General features: G+C 44.8%; 1 protein-coding gene across 7 annotated transcripts in view; it reads right to left on the reverse strand.

The window, feature by feature from the left end:
- Positions 1–10,388, reverse strand: part of HIBCH (3-hydroxyisobutyryl-CoA hydrolase) — a 638,488-nt gene extending 628,100 nt beyond the window's left edge. The window contains exon 1 of one of the 7 annotated variants that reach the window (XM_089690215.1): positions 10,255–10,388. In XM_089690215.1, the coding sequence (XP_089546341.1) occupies positions 10,255–10,274 (20 nt within the window). In that variant the 5' untranslated portion in view covers positions 10,275–10,388. The remainder of the gene's footprint in view (positions 1–10,254) is intronic. The other 6 variants (XM_089690218.1, XM_089690217.1, XM_089690214.1 and 3 more) reach the window with 6 other exon arrangements.
- Between the last annotated feature and the right edge of the window lie 16,552 nt (positions 10,389–26,940).

Genomic DNA, 26,940 nt, shown 5'->3' on the forward strand with positions numbered 1-26,940 from the left:
TTCTCCTATCTCTGCACCCTCCACAACTTCACTAACACACCCTTCCCCCTCTCTGACCACCACCTCCTCATGTTTTCCATCTCCCCCTCCCCTAACTCCCCCCCCCCAAAGTGTCAAACCATCACCAGCCGTAACCTCCGCAACCTGAACCCGGTCCATCTCCACTCGGCAGCTGACCGTCTGTACGACAGTATCCTTCCACTGACATGCCCTGACCTGGCCACTACTGCATACAACGACTCACTGTCAGCTGCCCTAGACTCCCTGGCACCCCTAACCACGCATAACATCAGACCCTGACCGCTTCAACCATGGCACAATGACCATACAAAATGTCTCAAACGACGTAGTTGCGTGCTGGAGTGATTATGGCGCAAAACCAGATCCCCTCAAGCGTTCTCCCTCTACAAATCCGCCTTCCTCACCTATACCACCTCCCTCCACGCCGCCAAGCAAGCATATTTCGTAACCCTCATCAACACCCTCTCCACCTGTCCTCGCCGGCTCTTCTCCACTTTCAAATCCCTGCTCTCTCCCCCCCCACCTCCACTCAGTACCTCACTCACCGCCCACAAGATTGCCAACCATTTCCAAAACAAGATTGACGCAATCCGTAAGGACATTGTCAATTCGTAATCTACCTCTACACCTAGCCTCCCTCCCTCCATCACGCCCTCAACTCTCCCCTCCTCTGACGTTGCAACCGCACTGCAACCCACCATACCTAACGCCCCGCACACTATAACCTCCCCAACACTCCACTCCTTCAGCCCTGCTACCACTGAGGAGGTCACTAAGGTCTTCACTGAAGCCCGCCTCACCACTTGCCCCCTGGACCTTATCCCCTCACAACTCCTCCTCCAGTCACCCCCCTCCTCCATCATTTGCTCCCTCACCCACATCTTCAATCTCTCCCTCTCTACTGGCGCATTCCCCTTCCCCCTAAAGCACGCACACATCACCCCCATACTCAAAAAACCCTCCCTTGACCCCACTGACCTAAACAACCTTAGACCCATCTCCCTGCTGCCATTCACTTCCAAGCTCCTTGAGCGCTTAGCCTATAATCGCCTAAGCGTCCACCTCAATGATAACAACCTCCTTGATCCACTACAGTCTGGCTTCCATCCCCTACACTCCACCGAAACCGCCCTACTTAAAATCACTAACGACCTGCTAACCGCTAAAGCTAATGGCCACTACTCAGTCCTCCTGCTCCTCGACCTCTCCGCGGCCTTCGACACCGTCGACCACCCCCTCCTCCTTACTAAACTGCACTCCTTTGGCATCAGGGACGCTGCTCTCTCCTGGCTCTCTTCCTACCTATCCCAACGCTCCTTCAGCGGTACCTATAACGCTGCCACCTCCCCCTCTCTCTGTTGGAGTCCCCCAAGGCTCTGTCCTCGGACCCCTCCTCTTCTCCATCTACACCTCTTCCCTTGGCAAACTGATACACTCCCACGGCTTCAACTATCACCTCTATGCCGACGACAAACAAATTTACCTCTCCACTCCTCACCTCACCCCCTCTCTCTCCGCCCGCATCGCCCACCTCCTAAATGACATATCAGACTGGATGTCGCTCCATTTCCTCAAGTTAAACCTGTCCAAAACCGAGCTCCTAGTTTTCCCCCCAGCCCGCGCCCCCCCCCCCATCCTCTCCATCATGACTAGCAACGCCACCATCAATCCCACCCCACACGCCAAAGTCCTGGGTGTCACCCTGGACTCAAACCATTCCCTCCAACCTCATGTCCAATCACTATCAAAGTAATGCTGGCTCCACCTCCGCAACATCTCCAAGATACGTACGTTCCTCACCCTAGACACTACTAAACAATTCGTACACTCCCTCATCTCACGCCTGGACTACTGCAACTCCCTTCTTACTGGCCTACCCAAACAAATGCTATCCCCACTCCAGTCAATTTGAACTCAGCGGCTAGACTGATCCACCTCACCAACAGCTCCACATCTGCCACCCCCCCCCCCCTGCCAATCCCTTGACTGGCTCCCGATTGCCCAACGCATTAAATTCAAATTACTAACTCTGACATACAAAGCCATTCACAACGCTGCCCCAAACTACCTCACTGACCTGATATCCAAATACCACCCTACCCGTGCTCTTCGCTCCTCACAAGACCTCCTACTCTCTAGCTCCCTGGTCTCCTCCTCCCACGCCCGACTGCAGGACTTCCCCCATCCTCTGGAACGCCCTACCCCAATCCATCAGACTGTCACCTACCCTCCTCACCTTCAGGCGCACCCTGAAAACCCATCTCTTCAGGGAAGCCTACCCCACCTTCACCTAACAACCGATCTCCTCCACTCCTCCTACCACTCCATCCCCCACAGCCACTTCCTCCTGTACCACTATCCCCTCCCTCCTAGATTGTAAGCTCGAAACAGCAGGGCCCTCGAACCCCTCGTGTATTGTATTGTACTGTATTGTCTCATGTTCTGTCCCCCTCGCTAATGTACAGCGCTGAGCAAACCCTTTGGTGCTATATAAACACTGTATAATAACAATAATAATAAGTAGACAGTCCGACGTACTTCATAAGAGGAATGGCGAGTTTTTTTTAAGTTTTTTTTTTTGTCAGATTTTTTCGGAAAATGAAAAAATTAAAAAAATTATTTTCACTATTTCTTTTTATATACTGTCACCATTGCAGTACAGCGTCATCATATAACTGGCATGGCTTTGATCAGGGACACTGACTGGTGACAGTATGAAAAAAAAAATTTTTTTTTTTTTTTTTTTATTATTTTTTTTTTCATATTTCACTATGACCAAAGTAGTACAATGTTACCATAGTAACATTGTACTACGTTGGGGAAGTGATCAGTATTTTGTTTTTTTTACACAATTTGCTTACAGCAAAGAATTACTTTGCTATAAGCAAGCAGTTACCTAAATGACATCGATTCATTCAGGGTTTTTTTGTTTTGTTTTTTTTGTGCTTAGCTGTGATTTGGCCATGGCTAATCACATGACACAGCTGGGCTGTGATTGGCCCAACTTGTGCACGTGATCGCTGTGACCATTCACAGCTAGGCACACTAGTATACAATGTATGGCATGAATGAATCTATCCACTGTATTCAACTGTCATGTCATCTGCTGTGATTGGTCACAGCAGGTCACATGGCACTGGCAACGGGGCCGGGAAATCTGTCATCAGCCGTGTCCGAGGTACACAGCTGGTGTCAGATGGCGCCGCTGAGCGGCTCTGCAGGCGCACAGACTGCGCATGCCTGGAAGGACGCCATATGGCGTCCACCTGGAACGCTGAAGCATTTTGCCGGCCGCCATCTGGCCATAGGCAGGGAGGGAAATGGTTAAAGTCCCATTTACTCTTCTTTTCACCAGTGAGGAGTTTATTCTCCTCCTCTGTTTTCCCCTCTTTCTTTTTCTTGATATTGTGGTGCCTTTCAGCTCCCCTCTGAATTTCTAAATTCTTCACATGCTTGTAATCCATGCAATTTCTTGGACAGTGCATAATGCATACATCATCTACATAATCACCATACACAAGATGATTCTTTCATGATTTCTTTTTTTGTTTGGCATGCTCTTCAAACAATAAATTCAGTTAAAATATTAAAAAAATTAATTACATAGACTGTTTTTATTTGGATTCATTTGTTTCCATAGAACATACAATACCTAGTTATTCAAGTGACTCCTAATACCTTTCCAGCGGGTGGCAAGTCCCAAATTCACTCAAGAACCTTGGTGGCTGAATAACCTTCTGAATCCAACAAACTTTTGGGTGTGTCAGTGCCTAGTCCACCAGTGTGTGCTGGATTTCCTTCTGCTGTCTTTCACAGCACTAGCGTGTCCTATATTAATTTAGGAGATGGTGGATGGAACCACAGTGAGTGATGAAGCGAAGGCATCCAACACACCTGAAATTGTCAGATGTTGACAATTCTGCCAGAGATTGTAGCTCCTTATTAAAGCAAAGTTAAGACTCATCGCCTGCTAGAGAGGTAATGTTAAGGCTCCATGCACACTATCAGCTTGAAAACCGCAAAAAAACCCGCTGGATGTAAACCCGCTAATATTAGCGGGTTTTGTAGTGTTTAGGAGCCTTTGCAAAAAAGTGCTAGCATTTAAGTAGCGGCCCCCGCTGGCGTCCTTAACCACTTGCCCTCCAGAGGATTTACCCCCCCTTCCTGACTTGGCCATTTTTTTGTGTTACAGAGCTGCGTTATTTTAACGGACAATTGCGCGGTCATGCAACCCTACACCAAAATGAAATTTACGGCCTTTTTTTCCCAGGAGTAGAGTTTTCTTTTGGTGATATTTGATCACCCGTGTGTTTTTATTTTAGCGCTATAAAAAAAAAGACCGACAATTTTGAGCAAAAAACTATGTTTTTGAATTGTTGCTATTAAACATGTCCAGTAAAAAAAAAATAAAAAAATCAATTTTCATCATAAATTTAAGGTAAAATGTATTCTGCTACATGTCTTTACTAAAAAAAAATCCCAATACATGTAAATTAATTGGTTTACGTGAAAGTTATAGCGTTTACAAATGGATTTTTTTTTTTTACTAGTAATGGCGACGATCAGCGACTGTGGCGGGCATTCTAACACTGGGGGGAATTGACTTGGTATCACTGATATCCCCAGTAACACCAATACAGTGATCAGTGCTAGTAAAAAGCACTGACACTGTACTAATGGCACTGGGCAGGAAGGAGTTAACATGTGGGGCGATCAAAGGGTTGACTGTGCTGTTTTACTGTAAGCTGTGTGTGTGTTTTCAACTGTAAGCACACTGCTTTGTATGGCTCTGCTGTGCAGAGCCATACAAAACAGTGTGCAGGAGCTGACGGGAGAGAACTGTATTGTTTACATACAGTTCTCTCCCCACGTCGGTAATGCTCAGCAAACACCCCCCCTACCCGGAAATGCAAAATCACGTATAGCAGTATATCTGCTATAGGGCGGAGGGAAAGCGATTAACAATGGATGAGTTATCAGCTGTCAACAGGGGTTCCCTGCTGACAGCTGAATGTAAACAAAACAGTATCCAGCAATAAAAGAAAATTAAAAAAGCGTGGGGGTTCCCCCTCCAGTCCATTCCAGCCCAAAATTTTTAGGGTCCGGTATGCATTTTGAGGGGAAGCCCATGCCAAAATGTAAAAAAAAATATAAAAAAATAATCCAGAATCCATACCAGACCCTAATTCAAATATGCAGGAAAAGGGGGGACGAGCAAGCACGCCCACCCCAACCATACCAGGCCACATGCCCTCAACATCGGGGAATGGGTGCTTTGGGGTAGGGGGGCTTTCCCCCCCCCCCCCCAAATCACCTTATCCCTATATTAATAGGGACAAGGGCCTCTTCCCCATAATGCTTCAAGAGGGGGGTGCTCACTTCTCCCCCATCTTTCCTGGTCCGCCAGGCTACATATTTGGATAAGGGTCTGATATGGATTTTGGGGGGGATCCCCACACCATTTTTTTTTTACATTTTGGAGTGGGGTTCCCCTTAAAATCAGATAAGGGCCTGGTATGGATTGGGAGGGACCCCCCATGCTGTTTTTTTTTACTGGCAATTTTAATTACCAATTCTTTTGTTTACACTCAGCTGGCAGCGAGGAACCCCACTGACAGCTGATGAGTCATCCGTTGTAAAGGACACAGCAGCCAGTTTTCCGGCCCACTCCTTGGTGGTTCTAAAGCCTTAATGCATTCTATGCATTAAGGTGAAAAACCTTCCGTGCTGCAAAATCTCCCCCAGCCCCCTTTATATTTACCTGAGCCTGATCGGACCAGGTATGTGCACGAGTGTAGCAGCTCTCGCCGCTGTCTCCCTCCTCCCGGGGTAGACTGGTAGCAGCAGGAGCCGTGGGCTCCGGTTGCTCTCAATTAAATACTGTGCTGAGCTGCCTGCTCTGTGTCAATAGATGCAGGCCCGGCAGCTCGAGAACAAGCACGCACAGGTGCCCCCATGGAAAGTCACTTGCTGAAGAGGAGGAGCCTGGAGCACTGTCGGCGGACCCCAGAAGAGGATCGGGCTGCTCTGTGCAAATCCATTGTACAGAGCAGGTAAGCATGACATGTTTGTTATTTTATGAAAAAAAAAAAACAAAGCTTTAATGTCGGTTTACTAATCAGAAAAAAAAAAGGTTGGAACCAGCATTTAGCCTTTTTTTCTGCAAACAAATTACTCCCCCCAAAAAAAGAAGTGTTTTTTTCTGCTCGTAGAAGCTGAAGCTTGAAAATGCTTCTAGCCTACAACAGTGTGCATGGACACATAACACTATTTACTTCAAGGGACAGAAAAAAAAGTGATCAAGGAGCTGCTAGGAGCTTAAAATAAGCTAGTGAGCATGGAGTCTTAAGCTTAAGACTCACTCCATGCCAACTGGCTTAAAAAAATGCTGCTACCTAGAGGAGTACAGCGTTATGCCTGTAGAAGTACTGTAACTAATGTTATCCTATGAGTCCATGCATATTAGGTAGTCTAGAGGCATTTATTTAAGCTTAATGTTTGGAGGAAAAACAAAACCCCTTTTGTTTTGCATTTCTGAGGCATTTTTCTGGCAGAAAAAGACCACTAAATGCTCCTAAACACCAGTACACAATACATTCAATACTAGTGTTTTTTCTGCCCAGAGCACTGGTATTTATTTTAGCCCAATGTGCATAGAAAATAAATTTAGTTACATTTTTTATACTTTTTTAAAGCGGTAGTAAACCACAAAAAAAAGAACACAAAAATCTTCTCCCAGCAAGTTAAGCGTATAATGTACTAATATGCATTGCATACTAGCACATTATGAAAGACTTACCTTATAAAAACAAAGTCCTCCAGCAGTGCTTTGTCACTGCTGACAGGGCTTCCATCGTCAGACGGTCTTCCTTTCCGGGTTCGCAGGCTGTGGCTGTTTGACTGGCTGAGCCGTGATGATGCCATTTCTGCGCATGTGCATGGGAATCATGGCTGCAGCACGCCATCCATTGAGAGAGCAGTGTACTTGCACCAGTGACATTACCGGCACTACTAAAGTAAATATCCCCTAAACGCCCCTTTATGAGATATTTACAGTACCTACAGGTAAGCCTTACCATAGGCTTACCTGTAGGGATAAATCATTAAGAGCCCTTTAATACCACTTTAAATCAGCACAAAGGATGGTACTCACATGCACTGGTGGCTGCTGTTTTCATGTCACAGGTACTCTCAAAGGTTAAGACTATGCCTGTTATTTCTGTCCCCATGCTCCATTAAAACAAAGCTGTACTATTGCTTTTTCCAGCGAACAGTGCTCTGTGAATGAAGGAGGCAGAGCTTTCATTCATTCACTGGTCCTCCACTCATAGTGCACTTTTCATTGTGTAAGTGATAGCACAGCTTGTATGAATGGCGGGGGTGCAGAGTGCAGGCATAGCTGGCACTTCTGAAGAGTGTCTGTGACAGGCCTAGGAGCTTATGTAACAGGGGGCAGAGGAATGAAGATTTCACCACCACCCATCAGCACAAGGGACATTTTTCATTTAACGAAGACACCTGCTGGTGGCCACCGGAACTGCACCCTTCAGCTCTGGGAACCACAGTGCCACTAGAAGGTGATCCAGGTCCTTACATGTTCGTTTGAAGAATATCACACACTTCTGTGCAGACTGGACAAATATTCTTCATAATTACTGTAACAGAATAATTCCTATGATTGTCAGCTCCTTTTAGTAGCCAAAATGCAGTATAGTTTTCCAAACTATCTCAATAAAAAAATACTGCATTTTGGCCACTAGATGGAGCTTTCAATCAATGTCCAGCTTGCATGAATGTGTGTGCCATTCAGCCAAGGAATGTTTTATAAATAGACCCCAAAGTGTGGTGATGTAAACGCATTTGTGCTAGTCTTTTCATTCACAGGTTCTTGTGAATGAATGACACAGCTGTATAGGCAAAGCCACACATAGCTGCAATGAATGCAAATGATGACAAGAGATGGTAGGGAGAGGAATCCCTGATTCAGTGAGTGGGGATAGGGTGAAGAGGGGGGGCTCAATCGTCTGCCAAACTGCATAGGCATGATTTTTAATATCACACCAAACCACATGGTAGTGCCATGCTTTTTGGTAGCTGCAAACACACCCACATTTCCTATTTGCGTGGGGGTGCCATTTACAATTAATGACAGCTGTCTGCAGTTGGCAGCGTGTAAGTGGTGTGAACTGTGTCGTAGCCTCCCTAGCGGTCTGATTATGTCCATATTTCTGTGCTCAAAGCGGGACTTTTTTTGCATGGAAATATGTTGTTTTTTTATTGTAGGCCTGTAATTTTTAGGAATAACTCACTGAAATCTGTCCGAACAAGAGTCTAGTAAACATTCCGGGTATGTTAAAATTTGAAACACGAAATCATAAATTATAATTTAATAAATAATCATAAAAAATAATAATATAATAATAATACATTTAATTCAATAATATAATCAAACCAAAAACACTGAAATTTGAAATAGAGCGCCACGTTCGCACATCACTGAGCAAAGTCGCAAAATCGTTTTCAGTGTCTGATGACGAATTTCCCCACGAATCATTATCACTCAATTCTGCAAGTGGTTCTCATTTACTATCGCTGTTCTCTAGCTGGTCTAAAACCGCTTTTGACCTAAAGGGACGCTTTTTGGACGCCATGGACTTTTCTCAGTTTCAAGGAAGAAAGAACAGTAAAAATGCAGGCAGGGCACAGGACAAAGCACTCGGGACAAAATGTATGTGAAATGGCTTGAAACAGTAATGTTTTACTATGTGAATTTAGTGAATGTCACTTTTAACATTTTCAAATTTCCTGCCAATTCCACCCCCTTACGTCCTGACGTCGCAGGGAACTGAACACAGAAGACAGATGCCGGCCGGAGGACATTGCAGGGGACATTGCAGGAAGGACATCGCAGGAGTGAAGGACAAGGTAAGTGAAGAGATCCCAGAACAGCACTGCAAGGTATTCCCGAGTGTAGCTCAGGGTTACCGCTTGTGGTATTGAAACTTTACCCCGAGCTACACTTGGGAATACCTCCAGGGAGGTTAATATGGATGTAACGTGATACAGGGTCAGAATGATACTTACCTTTTAAAAAGATTATCCACACTACACTAAATTATTATTAAGCGGCACATAAATTACTTTTTTTTTGTTCAACCAGCAGGTTGCATGGGAAAAAAAGACTAAAAGCGGAGCTCCACCCAAAAGGACTGGATTGGCACCTTTGGTTAGCGGGTATCCAAAATTGACAGGTACCTGCTCCCACTTCTGCTGCGATCGTCTAGGTGATCAGAAGCAGATGTTGCCCCCCTTGTAGTCTTCTGGGACACGTGACAGGTCCCAGAAGACTATGGGATCATTTACAATGCACAGTGCTATTTGCACATGCGCAGGGCACCCAGCTGTGAAGCCACAAGCTGTCACAACCGATTGCCCACAGAGAAGATGCCGGCGCCAGGAACACAGGGCGGCTGGAAAAACAGGCTGCGGGGAAGTGGGGGGGGGGCATCGTGGGACCATGGGACAGGTAAGTGTCCTTTTCTTAAAAATCAGCAGCTACAATTTTTGTAGCTGCTGACTTTTGTTTTGTTTTTTTATTTTCACTGGAACTCCACTTTAATTTCCCCATCCACACATTCAAGGTGGGTGGGAAAATCCTTCCGCTGTGCCATTGTATTCAGACACTGATGGAGCACCAAAAACCTGACAGGACAGATGTCAGTCGGTAGTACAACTTCTGTACAAGCAGCCTACCCATACATGGGTTGAAATTCAGCCAATCCCTGTTGAATCCACTAAACTTCGATCCATGTAAGATTTGACTTCAGCTGTTAAAATCGGCCATAGGACTTTGGTTGTACAGAAGTCAACCTATCGATCAATTTCTGTACAACCACCCTGTCGGGGTTTCCCTGCTTGGTCAGTGCCACAGGCTATAGCCAATGGCACTAATCAGTGTATTATGAAGGCAGAGAAGTCTCAGCAGGGAGGATTCTCTCATCCACATCGAGTCTTTGGATGGGAGAATCGTTTAGTTATTTTCTGTTCAACCTGCTTCTTGAAGGGAAAAAAAACTCATCTATGGCTGTTTACAAGACATTTAATTATGAAACACCTTCAACTACAGCCATTTTAATCACAGCACACTAGGGACAATAAACTTCTGTGAACAATATAAAAATAATCCTTTATACACGTTCCTGAAATGAGTGGAAACGATGTAGTGCAGCGTACCTGGATCGGAACGTTAGCATCGTCGTCACTTGAGCTCCTGCAGCTGCCGAGCTCTACAAAGAGGCTGACATTGAGAGTCGCCAGCGCAGGAAGTCGCAGCCCAATGACGACACAGCTTCACTGCGCTCTATGCGGATTGTATTTTAAACGTTCTCACAAAACTTTATTGATGCCTCGCATAGCTTTATTGCACTGTGTATATCTGGTTGTAGTGTATCTACGCATAGCTGAGAACTTGTAATTGCGGTCGAACAGAAGGTGTACTAATCATAAACAGGTTTCAGAGAGAAGCTAGATGTACCAATAACAGCTGGTATTACGAATTTACTTTGTGTTGGGTGGTTACACAGGCCTTATTTCTCATCACAGATCACAGCCTGCCAGGGTTCCGGTGTAGCGATTAATCTCATCACTGGCTCCTGTGTTTGACCTGCACTGCTGAGTACATGGGGATTGTAGCTTTGCTCTGTTTGCATTGTTTTTCTTACACAGCTTGAAGCTTGGTGCCTGATCATACAAGCCCTAGTGCAGTGTTTCTCAACTCCAGTCCTCATTGACCCCCAACAGGTCATGTTTTCAGGATTTCCATTATTTTGCACAGGTGATTTGATCAGTTTCACTGCCTTAGTAATTACCACAGCTGTTTCATCTGAGGGAAATCCTGAAAACATGACCTGTTGGGGGTCCATGAGGACTGGAGTTGAGAAAGACTGCCCTAGTGTGTATTTCAGCCGCCGAATGTAGCACATAACATGGCGGTAGTGTGCATACTTAAAGCGGAGTTCCACTCAAATGTGGAAGCTCCACTTATTTCCCCCCCCTTTGCCATATTTAGCACGTTTTGGGGCTGAGCAGGTACCTGATTTTAACAGGTACCTGCTCCCACTTCCAGCTCAGTTCACCTCGGTGAAGTGATCCAGAAGTTCGTCCCCCTTCTTGCTCCCGCACTCTCCTGGGAACTTTCACAGGTCCAAGGAGACTTATGGACCAATCAGGAGGCGCAGCACGACTCGCACAGTGGGCACCAGGCTGTGAAGACGCAAGCTGTCACAGCAGAGATGCTGGTGCCGTGGAGGAGAGAAGGGACTGCGCGGGTGAGTACAGCGCTGGACCCTGGGACAGGTGTGTGTTTATTAAAAGTCAGCAGCTACAGTTTTTTTTTAATAAACACAAAAATGGTTGGAACTCCACTTTACTTCCTACCCAGGCCAATTTTCAGCTTTCAGCGCTGTTACACTTTGACAATTGTGTAACACTGTACCCATATGAATTTTTTTTCCACACAAATAGAACTTTCATAAGGTAGTATTTAATTACCACTTGGGTTTTTTAATTTTTTGTACTGTTAACAAAAAAAGCAAAACATTTTAAAAAGAAAAGTTTTTCTTTGTTTTTATTCTAAAATTTTGCATACAGATAAATTTTCTCCTTCATTGATGTGCGTTGATGAGGCTGCACTGATAGGCAGCACTGGTTCGAATTGATGAGGAGGCACTGATAGGCACTTTTGGGACTGCATTGATAATCCCCAAAAGTGCCCATCAGTGCCGCCAGTCACGCTGCGACAGCATGAGGAAAGTGCAGCCAATAACTGGCAACTGTATTTACTTTGTGATCAGCTGTGTCATTGGACACAGCTGATCACGTGGTAAAAGTCCGCTGTGATTGGTCTTTTACTTTTTCATGTGATCAGCTGTGTCTGTAGGACACAGCGATCACAGACAGCGCCGGCTGCATGCCACCGGGAGGCGCATTCTGGGAGGACATTATATGACGCTATCCCAGAACTGGAGAACCGTGCTGTAGCCGTCATTCGACTATAGCGCGGTTGTAAAGTGCTTAAAGACATAGAGGGTTATTTACTAAAACCGAAGAGTGCAAAATCCGGTGCAACTCTGCATAGAAACCAATCAGCTTCCATGTTTTATTGCCAAAGCTTGCTGATTGGCTACCATGCACAGCTGCAATAGATTCTGAGTGGACCAGTGTTAGTAAATCAACTCCAATGTCCTTTTTTATTGCATTGTTCTATATTTTGTCCGATTTTCCACGTGCTTTGGAAGGCTAGTTGCATGGTTAGACAGGACACCCCCATCCCTCCCAGGGCTGTGCAACAAAGCAGCTAGCAAGGAGAGGGCTGCATTGATAGCCAGCACACTTCTCTGTCTCCAAGCTCTTAACTGAGATGAGTGGCAGAAAGCGGAAAGCAGAGGGTGGTGGGGCGTGTCAGCCTCCTGTTCCTTTGCATTCCTCATGCTGAACCTTGTCTCAGGAAAGTGCTTGTTGATGGAGAGGAGCGCTATCTAACAGAGTAGCTGCCTTGTCAGATGATCATGGGGGAAGACAGGTGTTCGACCTGACTTCAGCTAGCCTTCCACATCACATAGGAAAATGAGACAAAATACTAAATGGTACTTCGCCCTTGGGTAACAGGACACTTAAAGTGTTACTAAAGTCATGGTATTGCACAGAGCAGCTAGATCCTCCTCTTCTCGGGCCCTCCGCCACCAATCTTGGCTCCTGTTCTTTGTGTGTCCTCGTAGTAAGCAGTTTGCTATGAGGAGACACAGTGTCTGCTCACTTCCAAGCTGTGTGTCTATGGAGCAGCACTCCTTAGAAACACACAGCGGGATATAGCCCTGCCCCCCACTTCTTCCTCACTGTATTTGACTGACAGCAGTCAATGGCTTCTGCTGTTCAAGTCCTGTGTGAAGAGGAAGAGAGGGGAGAAGAGATGCAGCCATACACTGCGCTGGGTCTCTTCTATCCTTTCTTCCCTTTCACACAAGGAAGAGGGAGGACAGAGGAATAGAAACCGTTTTTTACCTTATTGCAAGGAATGCATTAAAGAAAAGCTTTAGTATCACTTTAAATATAAAAAAAAGAGCATATACCAATGATCCCACTCCCATGCTCAAATGTATTCAGGCAAAAAACTCAAAGCCAGTAATATAGCAATATAGTAGTGAGACTTCTTTAACTCCTTGGCACACAAAGTACTCCTAGCACACAAATATGCAGTCTCTCAGCGGTTGGTCCTTGATGCCGAGAGGCCACATATTTACGTACCCAATGTAAACAAATGTGCTGAGAGCACGTGCCCTGCACACTCCTAGCATGTTTACCTCATGGACAGTTCCTGATTGCTACTTGTGAGCTTTTCAATCATGTCACATGACACTAAACCCTGCCCCGCTTCCTGGCGTCACAAACCCCCTTAAAGGGCCAGGAGGTGTTGGTGCCAAGGGGTTAAATACGTACCTGTGAACTTTCTGAGATTCAAAATGGACATCTTATAGCACCAAACTTGTTGGCAAATGGCATGCCCTCATTAAGCAGACCACAAATGCAGACTACAAGTTTTGTGCAGACTTTTCGAAATAAAAAATGCAACAATTTAGAGGCTGAATGAAGGGTTTATTGCAGTATAACACTTTTGATAAAGTGACACTAAATGATATTCTTATCCTTAAAAAAATATCCTTACACATCCATCACTTAATGGCCCTCTAATAATTTCTTATTGTATTTTTCTGCCTCCATGTAAAATCCTAATTTAGCTCCTTTTCCCTCTCACCTCTATTTGTTTGGAATGAGCAGTGCACATTAGTTGTTGTCATGTGCACTGCTCTATGCACACTACAAATCCTATAGTCCATAGTCACATCTCGGGAGTAAGCAAGAGAGGGTAGCTATGTTCCTACAAACAGTGAGACCATAGAGATTGAACGTAGTCACCCTGTAACAGAAAGTCAGATCACAGCAGCAAATAAAGATCTGTGTCCGTTTAGGAGCACTCCACTTGTACAAGTGAGGGGATTGTTACCCTCTTGCACAATGCTCCACTCCTGCCTGAAGGGCGTAATGTCAGTATTAGGACTTGAGCTGCCTCTTTAAGGCTGGGCAAATCTCACCTGAGATAACCCCTTCTTGAAAATGATGGTGATTGGCCAACTCTTTGCTGTCCATGTTTAACTGGTTCCCACCTGGCCTATAGTCAACTGATGGCCAGGTGGGACTTTCCTGCTTCTGGGTGGACATCATATGACATCCTCCCAGAATCGCCGCTCGTGTGCACCCCCATGGGTGCAAACACATGGATCAGTGAAGAGCTGTGACACAGTTCATCACCAATCAAAGTAAAAAGGGCCAATGGCAGTGGGTCTTTACCCTGTGATCGCTGTGTCCAATTACAGCTGAAAACAACTGTAAACAAAGACCAGCAACTCACTGTTACCAGCTTTTCCTTTTCACATACAGATCCTGTGTGAGGAGGAGAACCTTAGAACCGTGAGTTACCGATTAACCCCTTGTTTACTGTACAAAACACTGCCCTGATCAGCCCAGCAATGAAGAGTACCTGTCACAGCAGCAATCAGTACAGCTTAATAAGTGCACCTGTCACAGCAGCCATCAGTGCAGTCTAATCAGTGTGCCTGTCACAGCAACCATCAGTGCGGCCTAATCACCTGTCACAGCAGCCATCAGTGCAGGTTAATCCGTGTACCTGTCACAGCAGCCATCAGTGTAACCTAATCAGTGTACCTGTCATAGCAGTCATCAGTGCAGCCTAATCCATGTATCTGTCACACAGCAGCCATCAGTGCCACCTGTCAGCAGTGTACCCATCACAGAGCAGCCATCACTGATGCCCATCAGCAGTATACCTGTCACAGAGCCTCCATCACTGCTGCCCATCAGCATTGTACCTTTCACAGCCACCCATCAGCAGTGTATCTGTCATACAGCCGCCATCATCAGCATTTGTTTCCATGTATCACCAGAGCCACCATGTCCAAAAAACATTTATACTAGTGAGGAAGCATTTCAAATCCTTAATATGATGAATGAGAGCAGCAGGGAGCTCTCAGCATCAGATTCCGATTCAGAGTACGACCCTGTTGAAAGTAGTAGCTCAATGACTGTATGGGAGGAGGAAACAGTCTGTTCTAAAAGGATAAGATGCTCTTAAGAACAGGCAACCACCAGCAGCACTATACTCCTCAATGGTAACTCAGCAAACACCAAAGGCTCTAGACCCCTGGATGAAAGGCCCAGTGCTAGTACTGGAATATCACATCAGACCCCAAGAATTAAGGTCCATACATATTTCCCAAATGCACTTGTGAACCCATTATGGCTACCTTCTAACTTTTACTGCAGAGCCAGGTGTTCAGGCCAACACTAAAAAAATTTCATCAATTCATTTTTTTTTAAATTTAATGTAGCACTACCCCCTTAGGAATCACTGAATTTTTGGGTCCCCCTACAGTCCTGCATAGCCAGGCAAAAAGTATTTTCTATTCAGACGCATCCAGGAGACAGTAACCAGTCCTTTAGCTTGTTTTTTGGATTTTATTAGGGGAATTTAAACTTGGAGTAAGGGGTGTATAGGATGCCCAAGGGAATGGAAACAGAGGACAAACTTCCTGGAACTATATACAAGTCTTTACAGCAAAAAATTACCTTGCGGAGAGATAGCCAGCATCTCCTGTTTTACCACCCCAGACCCCAGATACTCCTCTATCCAGCAGTTCTGGGTCAATCCCTGGGGAGGGGATCCAGTGCCTGTCACTTTAAGTATAAGACAGTCCCGGGTAGCAGCTAATCCAGTTTCCCACCAGAGTGCTCCTTCTCCATACTGGCCCAGGGGGTGCAGGTCTACTCACTCAGTCCTCGTCCTATGAGCTGCTGGGTTGGTGGCTGCTCTCAGACCTTCTGCTGGGCCACTCCTTCCCTGCTGCATAGGTGATCCTCACTCTGGGGGCCAATGAGGTCCTCAGGATCCCCTGAGAGTGCAGAACAGCCACTCCCCACTCCCTCCTACTGCTTTTAGAATTTTCTCCTAAACTATAGAGCAGGGGGGAGTCCCAGAAAGCTGGTCTGCAGAGCTTCTCAGCTCTGACCTGAATTTGACCCCCCTCTGACTATTACCACAGGCTGCTACTCAGCCTCTTACTAACAATTTAGAATGTAGCTCCCCCATGCTATCTAGGAGGGTGCTACATTAATTGTTCACTGACAATTTATTTAATGTGATTGTGGACAAGACCAAACTTTTTGCCCATCATTATATTGAAAACAACCCCATTCCATCCTATGCCCGTCCGTGGAGTTCAGATTATTTTTGGGCCTCACAACTAACATTCGGCTTGAGAAAAAAAATATTACACACTTACTGGTTGACTCACCTCATCCATTACATGCCCATTTATTCAACTGTAATGTCCAGGTCACGCTATGACATGATCATTTGCTTCCTCCCTTTCAGTGATGATAAACTGCAAAAACGCCCTCTAATTAATTTTTTCCACAGAAATTTGCTGAATTGTATGTCCCTGACAAAGAAATCTGTGTGGAGTCCCTTGTCCACTTCACTGGCTAGCTGGGAATCAAGCAGCACATTCCCAGTAAAAGGGCCAGATATGTAGGAAAGCACAAGCCCTGTGAAAGAGCCACATGTTATGTGCATGCCTTACGAGTTCATGAAGCTAAACATTCCCAGCTCCAGCCTCCTGAGCGCCCAACCTACATCGGCACAAGAGGAAAAATTGGGACATGGCATTTCCTCTGTTCAAAAAGGGGTATCACATCTGCCTGGATAACTATTACACAAGTCTGACCCTTTTCTGCCACCTGTGCCTCAGAAAACCTTGGCCTGTGGTACCACCTGAACAAACAGGAAGGGCTTCCCACAAAGTCTGGTGACCACAAGGCTACAAAGGGTGAATCGGCAAGTCTGAGGAACGAAGTGATGGCCATGAAATGAAGGCATAAGAGAGATGTATACAACCTGTCCACCATCCAAAATGACACCTTGGTGGAAATTCACGTAAGACGGGCTCTCATTCAAAAGCCTGAGCGTATCCATGATTATAATCCGTTCATGGAGAAGGGGGTGGGGTTGATTAAAATTATCAGATGCTACAGCCCTATTTATCAACAAGAAAGTCCCTCTACTGCAGGGCTTACAATTTCGAGTCTAGGCCTACTAGCCAAACAAAAACCTTACTCTCCACCAGTTGCCCCACCCAACGTTGCCCAGGTCCACCTCCAACTCCATCCCCGGCCCATCCCCCAACCACGCCCCCTTAAAGCTTATGAAATTACATTTTTCTTTAGAATAGAGTCCAAAATATTAAAAAACTGCAATTATAACATAGCTTTATTATGTCAATTTAAACATAACAGTAATAGCTTAATAGCAATAGGGTGCAATAAAAAAAAAACCTGTAGTGAACATTTTGTATTTTTTTTGTTTATCTGCTGCATCTTTAAAAAGAGACTTTAGTAACTAAAGTCTGTTTTAAAATATGTAAGTTTAGTTTACAGAAGTATAGCATAAGAAAAAGTGCTTATTTTGATGCCAAAAAACATGGAATAATAGTTACTGTAAACATGTTGTATTTTTATCTCCAGCAGAGACCTTAGGGAAGTGTGGCATTAGAAAAAAATAAAAAAGTGCAAGAAACATTGCATAAAATAAATAACAATAGTAAACATTTTGCATTTTTTATCTCCAGCATCTTATTAAAAGAGAGCTTAGAGAAGTAGTGCATTAAGAAAAAACAAAAAAGTGCTTATTTAGATGCCAAAAAACATGGCATAACAATAGTAAACATTTTACCAAAGATGTGCTAATAGAGCAGCCATGGTTTGTGTTGTACAGCAGGGCCAAGACTTGTGTAATACCATTTTTCTGATGCAAAATACCACTTCAATGGCTGTGTGTGGATTGCATTCTATTCAATTAAGAATAAAAACACCAAAAAATCATTTTTTGGATGCCAAAAAGCAGTAGGAAGCCAGTTTCACATCAAGATTTGCTATGGTTTTCATTGTACAGCAGGACCAAGACTTGTGTAATACCCTTTTTCTGATGCAAAATACCATTTCAATGGCTGTGTGTGGATTGCATTCTATTCAATTAAGAAAAAAACCCACCAAAAATTCTTTTTTTGGATGCCAAAAAGCAGTAGGAAGCCAGTTTCACATCAAGATTTGCAATGGTTTTCGTTGTACAGCAGGACCAAGACTTGTGTAATACTCTTTTTCTGATGCAAAATACCACTTTAATGGCTGTGTGTGGATTGCAATCTATTACTTGGAGAAAAAACACACCAAAAATGATTTTTTTGGATGACAAAAAGCAGTAGGAAGCCAGTTTCACATCAAGATTTGCTATGATTTTCGTTGTACAGCAGGACCAACGTCCCCTTTCTGATAAAAAATACCACTTATCAATGGCCTTGTTTGGATTGTAATCTTTTAGTGGTGGTCCATTAACAGCAATCCTCAAAAGATCATCCAAAGTCTCCATTGTCAGTGATGAACGATAGACTGTCTTTATACTGTTTTGGTAGCTAAAGCCTCGTTCACATGAGACTGTTGTTGGGGGAAGTATGGCACAGAAATTGACCAGAGGGAGTATGTTGCTGAATCTTTCTTTCTGCTGATTCAATCTTTTCAGAGTCTCATTAAAAGAGAGTCCATTTTGAATGGAGAGTTTTAGGTCGGCCCACTCTGCTTCTAACAGGTCAATTTTGTCTTCAAACTGATTATCAAAAAACATGTTTTGCAATTCTGTGCAACTCAGTCAATCCAAAGTTGAGGATGTGTGCTTTGTCAGGCCAAGACACGCTGTTAAATATATTGAAAGATTGTACAATATCTGAGGAGAATGAGGAAAGCCTCAAAATTAAATATCTTTCTGCTTTAGCCAATACAGATTGGCGTATAGACTGAAATTCTCTGTCACCAACTTGAAGGTTGGTCAGCTGCAGCCCATGTAGTTTTCCATCTTCTGTAAACTTGCTAAGAAATTCAAGTTTGTTTTTTCCTTTCCCATCAAAAAGATCCTGAAGAGTTTTAACTGCATGCTCTAGTTTGTTTTTTACCTGACAGATCATAAGTTCCTTGTTCTGAAGACCCTCTGACAAAGGTTTCAGCTTGCTATAAAAATCGAATAGGAAATGTAAAAGTTTCACAAACTTCAGCTGTTTCAGGTCTTTCAGAACTTTAGCAGATTCAGATGATCCCTCAGTTGATATCTGCTCAAAATGGCTCACTACTGTCTTCCAGTTTTGCAGAAAAGCATGCAGGGCCTCAACTTTGCTGCATAACCAGCGCACTGTGTGTACATCTTTAATTTTCAAGATTTCCTCACTTAAAGTGTTTGCGCAATCTTTAACCACATGCCGCTCAGCCACTGTATAAATACGGCGGCACGGCGGCATGGCTGGGCAAAAGCATGTTTTAAAACGTGTGTTTTGTAAACAGGTAGGGGGCGCACGCACAAGGCGCGCCGCCGCCCTACCTGTCCCGCCGATCACAGCCGCGGATGTCTGTCGCCGGGTCACAGCCGGTCGCTACCGGCTATGTCCCGGTGATCGGTGGCAATCGCTGACAGAGAGCACAGCTGCAGTAGCTGTGCTTTCTGTCAGTTCCCTGACAGCTCCAGGACAAGCTGATTGGGACAGAAGAGTTTCTCTCTCCCGATCAGTGGTGTTCCCTGCAGTACACACCCCCGCCCCCTAGTAAAACACTCCCCTCACACAGTTAACCCTTTCCCTGAAAAATAATCTTAACCCCTTCCTCCCCAGTGCCATTAGTACAGTGTCAGTGTTTTTTTTTTTTGCACTGATCACTGTATTGGTGTCACTGGGGATGTCAATGACCCCAAGTCAGTACCCCCCAATGTCAGAATGTCCGCCGCAGTCCCGCCATAAGTCGCTGATCGCGGCCATAAGTCACTGATTGCCGCCATAAGTCGCTGATCGCCGCCATTATTAGTATAAAAAAACCCTAAAAATCCCAGTATCTTTCCCGCCATTTGTAAACGCTATAACTTTCACGTAAACCAATTAATTTACACGTATTGGGTTTTTTTTTTAGCAAAGACATGTCGCAGAATGCATTTTGGCAGAAATTTATGACTAAATTTGATTTTTACATTTTTTTTTACTGGACATGTTTTATAGCAAAAAAGTCCAAAATATTGTTTTTTTTCCTCAAAATTGTCAGCCTTTTTTTATAGCGCAAAAAATAAAAACCGCACAGGCGATCAAATACCACTGAAAGCTCAATTTGTGGGGAAAAAAAGGATGTAAATTTCATTTATGTACCGTATTGCATGACCGTGCAATTGTTCGTTAAACTAGCACAGCGCTGTATAGCAAAAAAATTTCGTAAATTGCAGTATCTATACCATAGTTTGTAGACGCTATAACTTTCACACAAAGCAATCAATATACACTTATTGGGATTTTTTTTACCAAAAACATGTAGCAGAATACATTTTGGCCTAAATTTATAACTAACTTTGAGTTTTTACTATATATTTTTTATAGCTGAAAGTAAAAAATATTGTTTTTCTTCAAAATGTTGGGCTTTTTTTGTTTATAGCGTGAAAAATAAAAAGCGCACAGGTGATCAAATAGCATCGAAAGAAAGCTCTATTTGTGTGAAAAAAAGGACGTAAATTTCGTTTGGGTGCAGCATTGCATGACCGCGCAATTATCAGTTGAATTAGTGCAGCGCCGAGTAGCAAAAAGAGGCCTGGTCATTAAGGGGGATAAATCGGTAAAGTTGCATAAGGCGTTTTGCTAAGCAATGATAATATTTGAAAACGCGACGCACCACCTCATCGAATGTTTGTAGGTATGGCATTTCCTTGCAAAAATCCAAGATTGGAAGCTGCAAGCGAAGAGCCACACAATGTATGCTGATCATCTGTGGGCAGACTTCTTTCATCTGGACTGCTAAACCTGACTTGTGGCCAAGCATGCTTGCAGCTCCATCCGTTACCAAGCCTGCAACCCATGAAGAGCCTCTGTAATTAAGATGCAAATTATCCATGAAGGCAGTCAATCCTTTGAAATAACCTTCGGCAGTAGCATTTTCTAGCGCAAATGTACCCAACAAATCTTCTTTGACGTCTTCTTCTAAAACATAACGGACATAAATGTTTGCATCTTCAATGTAGGTTCGATCTGTAGATCCGTCAATCATGATGCCAACAAAAGGTGACTTTTTAATGTTTGCCACAAGACTTTCTCTGATTATTCTTGCAATGAAATGAATGAATTGTTTGCATTAAACATTACTTCCATATTTCTGCAGAACTGGCACATCTAGTTTGGCACTCAATGTTTCTAAATCAGGGAAATCTAGAAATAGCTTTTCACATTTAGCTACGTAAAAAGTAATGTTAAACGTGTATGTCATGTGTTGAAACATTGCTGCGTCCATTTTTCTGATACACATAGCTAAAGGTCTTTCTTCGGGGTTGTCTCTAGCCTTTGCCTTATCAATATTCTCTTTGTGTTTATTACATTTGTCATGCCATACAAAAGTTTCCCTTTTAAATGGAGCTTTTACGCCATTTGCCCTTTTTTCATCTGAAATTTAGGGGAACCGACTGCAAACTTTACATATAACTGTATCATTTTCCTTGGAGTAAGCAAGCCACGAAAACTGATCCAGCCAATGTGTACTAAAACAGCGGTTTTTCACGGTCTTTGCAGTATTACCATCATTTGTCTTTTTAGTTATTACGGCAGTGGAAGTTTGTGGCAAACTACAACTAGCAACTGAATTAGCTATTGATTCATTCTCTTTTTCTATAGGGTTTGACTGGGACTCCACAATAGTAGGATGATCTTTTTCTGCAAAATAAATCTTAATTTGCTCAGTTTCATGTTGCAGTGTAAACAAGAAGACCAAAAAAAAATATGGAAAAACTCACAGGCATGTTGGGTTGAATACTTGAAATTAGGACCACTTTTTTGTATTACGTTTGGGCTGCCACAGATGACTCAGGCTGAGGAAGATCCTCCATGACATGTAATCATGCTAGTTGCACTGTCAAGGCCGGTCTTGGCTGCTTATAGGCCTTTCTGCTGGCTGAGCCTATTAAATGCTGGTCGGCTGGCTTGATTGATGGCTGGCTTGATTAATGGCTGGCTTGATTGATGGCTGGTCTGATTGATGACCTGATTAAAATCTGGTCTGCTGGCTGGTCTGATTGATGGCCTTCCTAAAAGGCTGGTCTGCTTGAAGGCAGATTAACGGCAGGTCATCTGAGCGGCAGGTCAGATTAACGGCAGTTCAGCTCAACGGCAGTTCAGCTCAACGGCAGTTCAGCTCAACGGCAGTTCAGCTCAACGGCAGTTCAGCTCAACGACAGTTCAGATTAAACAAGGCAGTTCAGATTAAACAAGGCTGTTCAGCTCAACATCAGTTCAGATCAAAGGCGGTTCAGATTAACGGCAGTTCAGATTAAACAAGGCAGTTCAGTTTAACGGCAGTTCAGCTCAACAGCAGTTCAGATTAAACAAGGCAGTTCAGATTAAACAAAGCAGTTCAGCTCAACGGCAGTTCAGATTAAACAAGACATTTCAGCGCAATGGCAGTTCAGATCAAAGGAAGTTCAGATTAACGGCAGTTCAGATTAACGGCAGTTCAGACTAAACAAGGCAGTTCAGCTTAACGATATAAGTAAGAGTCCTCCTGCGCTGCTATAAAAAGTCTATGTCAGAGCAGATAGCATCCAAACCTCCCCTTAAGATGGATATATACAACTTTACAATATAATGATGCACTAAGTGGATGTGACCACCCTATGCATAAGAATAAAACAGCAGTGAATAAGAACAGCATATATAGCAGTACGATGTAATAAATCCTATTATGGTGTTAGATCTGGCCTGATCTATAGAGTGATATACAAGTGGTTAACGGTGCAAATAAGAGGTTCAATTGAACCTAAACAGGTGGTATTGATTCTCCCCCATCTGGGGATTAACTCAAGCAGAGTATACGTGATAATTCAGACACAGTGAATCCCTATGCAGGGATAAATACTACCACATAAAGGTGATAAGTGCAATGACCCGTATCAGTTAACAAACCACAATAAGATAACAATGTCCATAACAAACTGACAAAGTGCTACATGGCCAAATTATTTGTCCATGCTTTTCCATGCGTGCTCCTGTGTTGGTGCAAGTGGTGAAATGAGAATCCTACATGGCAGGCATGCACGCTCACCTTCCCACTGCGACCCACAGGGGCCAAAACGCCTTTCGAATCACCCTGGATCCTGCACGCAATCTCCGGGTAGGATAGGTTCCACAGCCCCTACTGGTCTCTCCTTCACTCTCACTCCATCCACAGGTATCAGTGTATATGCCCATATATGCACATCATGTGGAACCATACAAAACAGAAAGACTCCATAGTGTAACACTGTAAATTTATTACTAAATAGGGTAATAAACGCCAATTGCCAACTCACATTACTGTAGATATAAACAGGCTTTTCACACCACTATACTACTATAGTACTACATGGGTGTACTGGATGCACCCTGGGGCACTAAGATGGCGCCCACCGGAAGTACTTCACCACGTCGCCTCTACACGTTACGCCATGCCCACGTGGCTTAATCAGGACCCTCCAGTACATCCAGTACAAAAGGCAGTTCAGCTCAACGGCAGTTCAGTTCAACGGCAGGTCAGCTCAACGGCAAGTCAGCTCAAAGGCAGGTCAGATTTAACAAGGCAGTTCAGCTCAATGGCAGTTCAGCTCAATGGCAGTTCAGTTCAACGGCAGTTTACATTAAAGGAAATTCAGATCAACGGCAGTTGTTCAGCCCAACGGCAGTTGTTCAGCTCAACGGCAGGTCATATTTAACAAGGCAGTTTAGCTCAATGGCAGTTCAGCTCAATGGCAGTTCAGCTCAACGGCAGTTCACATTAAAGGCAGTTCACATTAAAGGCAATTCAGCTCAACGGCAGTTGCTCAGCTCAACGGCAATTGTTCAGTCTGATTGAAGGCTGGTCTGCTTGAAGGCTCCTCTGGTGGCTCGGTGTGTTTGCTGGCTGCACTGCCGTTCAGGAACAGGGCGGAGCACAGCTACTTGCTTGGTGGGTCTGTCCACGCATTAAAATTGTGAGGGACCAATGGTGACCCTAGGAAAATAAACAGGGTGCATATAAGATACCACAGTCAAAACTGGGAGGGTACTGATAATTTTCACCACTACCATATGAGGATGTGTTCCTATGCATAGTCAGCTACCAATTTTATTTTTATTTTAAATTAAATTTGTAGCTGATTGTGCATAGGTGTGCTGTGCTTTTTCTTTTTTTTTTTTTTTTTTTTACTTTTTGAAATATCTAGGCCCCAGAGAGCAGCACTAAAATGGCGTGGTTGTTTTTTTTTAATGTTGGTGTTTTTTTTTTTACTCTTTTGGAAATCATTTTGCCCCCAGAGCACAGCACAAAAATTGTAATTTACCTTAAGCTGGCAGGTGTAGTGATGTGCACCGTTCACGGGTCTCTCCTTCACGTGTCCCCCACGCTGATGTAGAGCGGGCCTCTCCTTGTGTCCCCCAAGGTGGTGTAGAGCGGGCCTCTTCTCGTGTCCCCCAAGGCGGTGTAGAACGGGCCTCGTGTCCCCCAAGGTGGTGTAGAGCGGGCCTTGTGTCCGCCAAGGCGGTGTAGATTAGGCCTTGTGTCCCCCAAGGTGGTGTAGAGCGGGCCTCATGTCCCCCAAGGCGGTGGAGAGCGGGCCTCGTGTCCCCCAAGGAGGTGGAGAGTGGGCCTCTCCTCGTGTCCCCCAAAGCGGTGTAGAGCGGGCCTTGTGTCCCCCAAGGTGGTGTAGAACGGGCCTCTCCTCGTGTCCCCCAAGGCGGTGTAGAACGGGCCTCGTGTCCCCCAAGGTGGTGTAGGGCGGGCCTCGTGTCCGCCAAGGCGGTGTAGAGTAGGCCTTGTGTCCCCCAAGGTGGTGTAGAGCGGGCCTCATGTCCCCCAAGGCGGTGGAGAGCGGGCCTCTCCTCATGTCCCCCAAGGTGGTGTAGAGCGGGCCTCATGTCCCCCAAGGCGGTGGAGAGCGGGCCTCTCCTCATGTCCCCCAAGGCGGTGGAGAGCGGGCCTCTCCTCATGTCCCCCAAGGTGGTGTAGAGCAGGCCTCGTGTCCCCCAAGGTGGTGTAGAGCGGGCCTCGTGTACCCCAAGGTGGTGTAGAGCGGGCCTCATGTCCCCCAAGGCGGTGGAGAGCGGGCCTCTCCTCATGTCCCCCAAGGCGGTGGAGAGCGGGCCTCTTCTCATGTCCCCCAAGGCGGTGTAGAGCGGGCCTTGTGTCCCCCAAGGTGGTGTAGAGCAGGCCTCGTGTCCCCCAAGGTGGTGTAGAGTGGGCCTCGTGTACCCCAAGGTGGTAGAGAGCAGGCATCATGTCCCCCAAGGCGGTGGAGAGCGGGCCTCTCGTGTCCCCCAAGGCAGTGTAGAGCGGGCCTCGTGTCCCCCAAGGCAGTTGAGAACGGGCCTCGTGTCCCCCAAGGCAGTGGAGAGCGGGCCTCATGTCCCCCAAGGCAGTGAAGAGCGGGCCTCTCCTCGTGTCCCCGCGGCAGGGGAGAGCGGACCTCTCCTCAGGTCCCCCGTGGCAGTGGAGAGGGTGTCTCGTCTCAGCAAAGGAGAGCGGACCTCTCCTGCACCTGTCCCCTCAGCAGCGCTGCCAGTGTAATGGCGGTGCCGAAGAAGCTGGAAACCAGAAGTTGGAATCCGGAACTCAGCTTCACAATGAGGCTTGGAGCGCAGGTGCAGCCGCTCCATCATCTGTGCTCGCCGCTAGCCACACAAGAATTTCTCGCATTTGGCGAGCAGCTTTTTCAAGCCCTGCTTTATTGGTATAAAAAAAGTTGCAATTTACCTTTTCCATTTGGCCATTTATAATGCATGTGTCACCTATCACAAGATAACGGAAAGATCCACCACTTTTCTCAAATTTATAGAAGATGTCATCCCTGCCCTGATCTACCAGCAAGTAGACATGTGCTGTTCATTTTGTTCCAAATTGAAATTTGGATGAATCTTTCAATATTTAGAAATTCAGATGTATCTGAATTTCCGAATCACAATAGGAACAAATGTAAACGAATCCAAAATAAATTGTAATGAAAAAAATTTCATTCAGATTAAAAACAAATTCGAAACAAATTAAAAATGTAAACATATTGCTGGCTATTGCTGATTTCCTTCAAAAACTGTGTGCAAATGTACCTAAAAGAATGTGTGCTTTTTTTTAAGCCAAAGGGTATTCAAATATAGATTTCATTTAGATTTTTCTTCTGTTCACTCGCTCTGCATTTGTTATATTGATAAAAATAAACGAAGTAAAATATATAGTTTTGAAAACAATCTTAAGACGGCCATACATGGGTCAAATTCAGAAATAATTTTTACCAAAGATTTTATTAAGCATGTTGAAAGAAACATACAAAACATGACAAATTGTATGGTACAAAGCGACAACAAACAATAGAGCAGGGCTTAAAATTTCAAGGCCTGATCTACTAGCCTGGCCTTAAGAGTTACTCGCCACCAACAAACACACACAAGCAGAGACACCTGTACACACACACAGACATGTACATACACATACACACACACAGAAGCATGTACACACACACACACACACACACACAGAGACACATGTATACACACACAGGCACGTACAGACACGCATACACACAGATACATATACATACACAGAAATACACATCTTCCCTCTCTCTCTCTCTCTCTCTTCCCTCTCTCTCTGTCTCTCTTCCCTCTCTCTCTCTGTCTCTCTTCCCTCTCTATCTCTCTCTCTCTCTCTCTGTCTCTCTTCCCTCTCTATCTCTCT

The sequence above is a fragment of the Staurois parvus genome, unplaced genomic scaffold (assembly GCF_062004578.1).
Source record: "Staurois parvus isolate SC_StPar_1 unplaced genomic scaffold, SC_StPar_1.0 ptg000522l, whole genome shotgun sequence".
Classification (NCBI taxonomy): Eukaryota; Metazoa; Chordata; class Amphibia; order Anura; family Ranidae; genus Staurois; species Staurois parvus.